The following is a 9,003-nucleotide window of genomic DNA, read 5'->3' on the forward strand; positions in this document are numbered from 1 at the left end:
TATATAACCTACAGCTTAGAGGGGTACTGCACTGTGTATATAACCTACAGTGTAGAGGGATACTGCACTGTGTATATAACCTACAGCTTAGAGGGATACTGCACTGTGTATATAACCTACAGCTTAGATGGATACTGCACTATGTATATAACCTACAGCTTAGAGGGGTACTGCACTGTGTATATAACCTACAGTGTAGAGGGATACTGCACTGTGTATATAACCTACAGCTTAGAGGGGTACTGCACTGTGTATATAACCTACAGCTTAGAGGGGTACTGCACTGTGTATATAACCTACAGCTTAGAGGGGTACTGCACTGTGTATATAACCTACAGCTTAGAGGGGTACTGCACTGTGTATATAACCTACAGTGTAGAGGGATACTGCACTGTGTATATAACCTACAGCTTAGAGGGATACTGCACTGTGTATATAACCTACAGCTTAGAGGGGTACTGCACTATGTATATAACCTACAGCGTAGAGGGGTACTGCACTGTGTATATAACCTACAGCTTAGAGGGGTACTGCACTGTGTGTATAACCTACAGTGTAGAGGGATACTGCACTGTGTATATAACCTACAGCTTAGAGGGGTACTGCACTGTGTATATAACCTACAGCTTAGAGGGATACTGCACTGTGTATATAACCTACAGCTTAGAGGGATACTGCACTATGTATATAACCTACAGCTTAGAGGGATACTGCACTATGTATATAACCTACAGCTTACAGGGGTACTGCACTGTGTATATAACCTACAGCTTACAGGGGTACTGCACTGTGTATATAACCTACAGCTTAGAGGGGTACTGCACTGTGTATATATAACCTACAGCTTAGAGGGATACTGCACTATGTATATAACCTACAGCTTAGAGGGATACTGCACTGTGTATATAACCTACAGCTTAGAGGGATACTGCACTGTGTATATAACCTACAGCTTAGAGGGATACTGCACTGTATATAACCTACAGCTTAGAGGGATACTGCACTGTGTATATAACCTACAGCTTAGAGGGATACTGCACTGTATATAACCTACAGCTTAGAGGGATACTGCACTGTGTATATAACCTACAGCTTAGAGGGGTACTGCACTGTGTATATAACCTACAGCTTAGAGGGGTACTGCACTGTGTATATAACCTACAGCTTAGAGGGATACTGCACTGTGTATATAACCTACAGCTTAGAGGGGTACTGCACTGTGTATATAACCTACAGCTTAGAGGGGTACTGCACTGTGTATATAACCTACAGCTTAGAGGGGTACTGCACTGTGTATAACCTACAGCTTAGAGGGATACTGCACTATGTATATAACCTACAGCTTAGAGGGGTACTGCACTGTGTATATAACCTACAGCTTAGAGGGGTACTGCACTGTGTATATAACCTACAGCTTAGAGGGATACTGCACTGTGTATATAACCTACAGCTTAGAGGGATACTGCACTGTATATAACCTACAGCTTACAGGGGTACTGCACTGTATATAACCTACAGCTTAGAGGGGTACTGCACTGTGTATATAACCTACAGCTTAGATAGATACTGCACTGTGTATATAACCTACAGCTTAGAGGGATACTGCACTGTGTATATAACCTACAGCTTAGAGGGATACTGCTCTGTGTATATAACCTACAGCTTAGAGGGGTACTGCACTGTGTATATAACCTACAGCTTAGAGGGATACTGCACTGTGTATATAACCTACAGCTTAGAGGGATACTGCACTGTGTATATAACCTACAGCTTAGAGGGGTACTGCACTGTGTATATAACCTACAGCTTAGAGGGATACTGCACTGTGTATATAACCTACAGCTTAGAGGGATACTGCACTGTGTATATAACCTACAGCTTAGAGGGGTACTGCACTGTGTATATAACCTACAGCTTAGAGGGATACTGCACTGTGTATATAACCTACAGCTTAGAGGGGTACTGCACTGTGTATATAACCTACAGCTTAGAGGGATACTGCACTGTGTATATAACCTACAGCTTAGAGGGGTACTGCACTGTGTATATAACCTACAGCTTAGAGGGGTACTGCACTTGTGATGTACCCACGGTGGTGTTGGTCGGAGGAGCGGCCGGTCACTTGCTAGGTGGTCAGGTGTGACTCCACGCCGGAGGTGGTTGGCCGAGATACAGACAGACCTTGGAATGTTATGGCGTGATGCCAGTGCCTGGTGGGCACACAGGTGTGATGGCACGCCTGCTTTAGTTGTCAGGGGCGGTTGTATTCTTTTCACCTGTGGTCGGTGTCCTTCCGGGTTGCTACTATGTCCCTTGGGATAATGTTATCACGGATGGCCAGAGAGGTGTAGTGACCCTCCCGGAATATAGGACCCTCCACCCACAGAAAGGGGCAGTGTCCCAAGGCTGCGGTGTGTGCTGTGTTGGTGGATTGCAGGTAATCACAGAGTCTCTTTTGTGTAGATAAGCCGATTTGCAAATGTTCAGCAGGTAATACAGAATAGACAATATTAGGTTCTTCTGGGTAAAACACTTGATAACACACTTGACAAGGTTCCCAACAAATACTTGACAATACAGCAACCTGATCAGTAGTAGTGCAGTGTAGGATATAGTCGTGCTGACTAGGTAGTGCGTTGAGTCCCCAGACCTTGTTACCTGGGATGAGCCGAATGCTGAGGGTTCCCTGCTGACATTCGCGCTGCGAGATAGAGTTCCTAGGCTTTGTGCAACTTTGCTCTATCTAGATCAGTTCCTGTCTCTTTGGCTCTTGTGGATACTTTGCTGCTCTGTGATGTCTCCTTGTCCTTGGCGTGGGTTGAGGTTGTCTCTGGCTTTTCCTCTCCTTAGAGGGGGTTAACAGTGCACAGTGCTGTGTAGCGTTACTTGTAGAAGAGTTGTGAGCAGTGTACTGTCTTGCGTCTCTCCCATGCAGGGTTCTGACTAAGACTGAACTAGGTACAGGGACCTGGCAGAGGGCCAGGGACCAGATAGGACCACTGTGAAGAGCTATTTGGCTTGTGCCCTTCCTCCACAATGTCCAGGACGAAAGATCTTTGCTTTTCTTCTATCCATGTGACTTATTTCCTCCCAGCATGTAAGGTGCGCTGTGAGTGGGTGAAGAGTGCAACAGAAGAAGAAAGGAGGGAGATGACAGGAAAGAAGAGAACTAGACTCATACTGGTCTACAGATTCAGGTGACATATAGAAAAACAATAACCCTTTACATCCTTCAGCTGTGCGGCTTCCAAATACATATACATAACACAGTGACATCTAGTGGCGAACTTTAGTACTACTTTCATCACCACACAAGTACAATAAGTACAGACTTTTGCAAGGGGTGTATATATCTGTAACACCTGTGGTAGGACACCACACACTGTGTATATAACTTACAGCTTAGAGGGACATTGTGATGTGGTACTTCTAGTGCTTGAAGAAAATAATAATTATGTTAAACATCCTGGAAACAATGTCCTCAGGTCCCCAGTCTCACACCTGCAGTGGCTGACGATGGTGCAGAGGAGGAGCCATGCCAACTCCCTCCATGATGTCTTGTAAGGATCCCGGCTGACGTTTCCTTGTATTCTTCTCCCACATATCCAGCTAAGGTCCAGCAGGAGATTGATGAGGTCACCGGGTCGCAGCGTCCTGCTGGGATTATGGACCGGCCACAGATGCCATACACCAATGCTGTGGTCCACGAGGTACAGAGGGTCCTGGACCTGGCCCCAGTGGCTCACTATCATGCCGTAACCAAAGAGACTCACTTCCGAGGATACACCATCCCCAAGGTACCGAGCCTGCTGGGTGCTGAGCAGTGAAAGCTTCCGAGGCGTCTCCTCAACTCTAGACTGTCTAGGGGGAGACATGCACAACGGCCAGGAGGGGAGGGGGGAGACATGCACAACGGCCTGGGGGGTACGAGGCTGAAGTTGGTTTCTTATTCGGCAGTTTCTTATTCAGAGGATTTTTCTTTTTCCTGTTTTAGCTATTATTCTTACAGAAAATGTATAATATTCATACCCTACCGTAAGTGAAGGGCCCTGAGGGGACCGGTGATAAAAATGGCCAAAAGGAGCCCAAGGTTGGCATAAAAATGGGCATCAAAGTAAAAACACAAAATTAAGATTTAAAAATAAAATTGACTTTGGGCCACTGATCTCACACTGATAATACACAGAGAGGGGCCCCGCATCACATCCAAGAGAGTCCAGCCTGGCCCAAAGTGGTTCTGGGTATGAAAACTGGCATCAAAGTGGGCACATAGGTGTTTTTCATGATTTGAATAAGTAACAGGTGTTTTCAAATGGTTAAATGAGTTAAATACACAGAGAGGGGCCCCGCATCACACTGATAATACACAGAGAGGGGCCCCGCATCACACTGATAATACACAGAGAGGGGGGACCCCGCATCACACTGATAATACACAGAGAGGGATGTCCTGCATCACACTGATAATACACAGAGAAGGGCCCCGCATCACACTGATAATACACAGAGAGGGGCCCCGCATCACACTGATAATACACAGAGAGGGGGGACCCCGCATCACACTGATAATACACAGAGAGGGGCCCCGCATCACACTGATAATACCCAGAGAGGGGCCCCGCATCACACTGATAATACACAGAGAGGGGGGACCCCGCATCACACTGATAATACACAGAGAGGGGCCCCGCATCACACTGATATACACAGAGAGGGGCTCCAGTTTTTATAATGGTCTGTATGTACAATGGAGCAAATGCCAAACTGCAGCACAACGGCATTGAGGATGAAGATAAGAGACATCCCGTCATCCATGGCGTCTCCGCTGCAATAGGGACATATCAGCAGGTTAGATTACTCCCATCTCCAGGTAGTTCCCCTTTAAGGCCAGCTCACACGGAGTAAAATCGGTGGAATTCTGCAACAGAACTCTCCGCTGCAGAATCCGGCCTGCCTCAGTGATATACAGTCTGTCTATGGGAGGGATCGCACGCCGCCGTTCTCCTAGTCTCGAGTGGAGAGACGCGGAAAACGGCGGTGCGCGATCCCTCCCATAGACAGACTGTATATCACTGAGGCAGGCCGGATTCTGCAGCGGAGAGTTCTGTTGCAGAATTCCACCGATTTTACTCCATGTGAGCTGGCCTTAAAGGGGAACTACCTGGAGATGGGAGTAATCTAACCTGCTGATATGTCCCTATTGCAGCGGAGACGCCATGGATGACGGGATGTCTCTTATCTTCATCCTCAATGCCGTTGTGCTGCAGTTTGGCATTTGCTCCATTGTACATACAGACCATTATAAGAACTGGAGCCCCTCTCTGTGTAGTATCAGTGTGATGCGGGGCCCCTCTCTCTGTGTAGTATCAGTGTGATGTGGGGCCCCTCTCTGTGTAGTATCAGTGTGATGCAGGGCCCCTCTCTGGGTATTATCAGTGTGATGCGGGGCCCCTCTCTGTGTATATCAGTGTGATGCAGGGCCCCTCTCTGGGTATTATCAGTGTGATGCAGGGCCCCTCTCTGGGTATTATCAGTGTGATGCGGGGTCCCCCCTCTGTGTAGTATCAGTGTGATGCGGGGCCCCTCTCTGTGTATTATCAGTGTGATGCGGGGTCCCCCCTCTCTGTGTATTATCAGTGTGATGCGGGGTCCCTCTCTGTGTATTATCAGTGTGATGCGGGGATCCCTCTCTGTGTATTATCAGTGTGATGCGGGGCCCCTCTCTGTGTATTATCAGTGTGATGTGGGGTCCCCCCTCTCTGTGTATTATCAGTGTGATGCGGGGCCCCTCTCTGTGTATTATCAGTGTGATGCGGGGCCCCTCTCTGTGTAGTATCAGTGTGATGCGGGGCCCCTCTCTGTGTATTATCAGTGTGATGCGGGGCATCCCTCTCTGTGTATTATCAGTGTGATGCGGGGTCCCTCTCTGTGTATTATCAGTGTGATGCGGGGTCCCTCTCTGTGTATTATCAGTGTGATGCGGGGCATCCCTCTCTGTGTATTATCAGTGTGATGCGGGGTCCCTCTCTGTGTATTATCAGTGTGATGCGGGGTCCCTCTCTGTGTATTATCAGTGTGATGTGGGGTCCCTCTCTGTGTATTATCAGTGTGATGCGGGGTCCCTCTCTGTGTATTATCAGTGTGATGCGGGGTCCCTCTCTGTGTATTATCAGTGTGATGCGGGGTCCCCCCTCTCTGTGTATATCAGTGTGATGCGGGGTCCCTCTCTGTGTATTATCAGTGTGATGCGGGGTCCCCCCTCTCTGTGTATATCAGTGTGATGCGGGGTCCCTCTCTGTGTATTATCAGTGTGAGATCCGTGGCCCAAACTCATTTAACCCTTTGAAAACACCTGTTACTTATTCAAATCATGAAAAATGCCTATGTGCCCACTTAGATGCCAGTTTTTATACCCAGAACCCCTTTGGGCCAGGCTGGACTCTGTTGGATGTGATGCGGGGCCCCTCTCTGTGTATTATCAGTGTGATGCGGGGCCCCTCTCTGTGTATTATCAGTGTGATGCGGGGCCCCTCTCTGTGTATATCAGTGTGATGCGGGGCCCCTCTCTGTGTATTATCAGTGTGATGCGGGGCATCCCTCTCTGTGTATTATCAGTGTGATGCGGGGCCCCTCTCTGTGTATATCAGTGTGATGCGGGGCCCCTCTCTGTGTATTATCAGTGTGATGCAGGGTCCCTCTCTGTGTAGTATCAGTGTGATGCAGGGTCCCTCTCTGTGTATTATCAGTGTGATGCGGGGTCCCTCTCTGTGTATTATCAGTGTGATGCGGGGTCCCCCCTCTCTGTGTATATCAGTGTGATGCGGGGTCCCTCTCTGTGTATTATCAGTGTGAGATCCGTGGCCCAAACTCATTTAACCCTTTGAAAACACCTGTTACTTATTCAAATCATGAAAAATGCCTATGTGCCCACTTAGATGCCAGTTTTTATACCCAGAACCCCTTTGGGCCAGGCTGGACTCTGTTGGATGTGATGTGGGGCCCCTCTCTGTGTATTATCAGTGTGAGATCAGTGGCCCAAAGACAATTTTATTTTTAAATCATAATTTTGTGTTTTTACTTTGATGCCCATTTTTATGCCAACCTTGGGGTCCTTTTGGCCATTTTTATCACCAGTCCTCTCAGGGCCCTTCACTTACCGTAGGGTATGAATATTATACATTTTCTGTAAGAATAATAGCTAAAACAGGAAAAAGAAAAATCCTCTGAATAAGAAACTGCCGAATAAGAAACCAACTTCAGCCTCGTCTGGGGGGTGACATGCACAATGGCCAGGAGGGGCGATATCGGCCTGGGAGGGGTGACATGCTCAACGGCCATGCACAACAGTCTGGAGGGGTGACATGCAGAACGACCTGGAGGAGGTGGGGGTGACAGGCATAACAACCTGGATGGGTGATATAAACAGCCCAGCCCATTAGTCAGACGCTCTGGTCAGTACTCTCTTCCATCTATGGTATTTTATCTTTATAGGGGACAACAGTAATCCCATTCATATCATCAGTCCTATCTGACTCCACTCAATGGGAGACCCCTGAAGAGTTCAACCCTGGGCATTTCCTGGATGACGATGGGCAGTTTCGTCAGAGGTCGGCATTCATGGCGTTTTCTGCAGGTGAGGAGCTGTGTATATATAATCCATGATGAGAGGAGGGGGATGGGCCTGGCTGTAATAATGTATTACACTACACTAAGCCCCCTCTATATGATCTCTCAGGGAAGCGGATCTGTGCCGGAGAGAACCTGGCCCGCATGGAGCTCTTCCTGCTCTTCTCCGCTCTGCTTCAGAAATTCACCTTCACCCTCCCCCCGGGGGCCGAGCGTCAGGACTGTAGACAACTCAAGCAGAACAAGATCAGAAGTCTGTTCTTCCCCCAGGTCTGTGCTGAACCTCGGCCTGTGTCCGGCACACCATAACATAGTGGAACTCTGGCCTTAATTGAAGGCTGTATGCGGCACATTAATTAGGAGACTTGCTCTATATCCATGATTCTTGGCGAAAATCATCCATCTTGGACCTCCGCTCACACCGGACTATTACTGCTGGGAAATTGTGATTCTCCCAATTTAGAGACTTAAAGGTTTATCGGCACAACATCCCGAGCCACACTGTAGACGAGTGCCGCTGTGATAGATCGATACTCGCTTCCAGACTTTTCTACACGGCTCGATGATCGTGCCGCCCCTAATCATCCATCAGTCTCCTTTTACTTCGGGAGATGTGAGGCGGACCAATTATTTTTTGATGTTTAAAGTGAGTGATCAGCCCTGAGTGTTTGCTGGTTCATTGCTGATCACTGTTTCAGTTACTCAGGGTGGTATCATCTTGATTGGGCGATAGTCACTCAGTATGGTAGAGCCTTTTCGATATTGAGCTCCTGGGGAGGGGGGTAATTTGGGTGGTTACAATCTGTAGAATCTGGGGATAAATAACAGCAAATCAGTCCATTTATAAAAGATTTAAAAAAGTTCGTGTTTATAATGAAATCTCTCTAATAAAGGTGGATTGTGATCATGACTTAAGGGATAGCTTACCTGCGCTAGGCCATACACCACCCTCTTTTTCCCCATTGAAGAGACGACACATAGTTGTGGTGCAAAGGCCACAGCGGCCCAATTTTATTAACAATAAAATATCCACCATGTATGCAAAATTCCTCCTCTTATAAAATATAAATAACAATAACCAACGTGGTTAATAACATTGGAAAACAACACCCCCTGAGATAATCCAACCCAGTGGGAGGAGAATTGGAAGGACCCCCTGCTCTTTTTTCCCCCTTTCCGTTATCCACCAAGGTCTTCAACTTGCCCTCAGTCGCAGGCACCTAACCTGAGGACACCACCTGTTGAAGCCATGCACTCCCCTGTGGCACTGGCCACAGGATCTCCCACACCAGCTGGGTACCGCCCCAGCATTCCAAAACCATGTTCTCCAATTTTAACTAATATTAACATTAACTATGAGTCACCAATTTTAACCGG

General features: G+C 47.7%; 1 protein-coding gene across 2 annotated transcripts in view; it reads left to right on the forward strand.

Annotated features, from left to right (window-relative positions):
* LOC138782933 (cytochrome P450 2C20-like) overlaps positions 1-8,536 on the forward strand; it is a 60,779-nt gene extending 52,243 nt beyond the window's left edge. For both annotated transcript variants that reach the window (XM_069956950.1, XM_069956949.1), the window contains exons 8-10: positions 3,610-3,797; positions 7,492-7,633; positions 7,736-8,536. In XM_069956950.1, the coding sequence (XP_069813051.1) occupies positions 3,610-3,797; positions 7,492-7,633; positions 7,736-7,935 (530 nt within the window). In that variant the 3' untranslated portion in view covers positions 7,936-8,536. The remainder of the gene's footprint in view (positions 1-3,609; positions 3,798-7,491; positions 7,634-7,735) is intronic.
* Positions 8,537-9,003: the final 467 nt, after the last annotated feature.

The sequence above is a fragment of the Dendropsophus ebraccatus genome, chromosome 2, assembly GCF_027789765.1.
Source record: "Dendropsophus ebraccatus isolate aDenEbr1 chromosome 2, aDenEbr1.pat, whole genome shotgun sequence".
NCBI classification, from domain to species: Eukaryota; Metazoa; Chordata; class Amphibia; order Anura; family Hylidae; genus Dendropsophus; species Dendropsophus ebraccatus.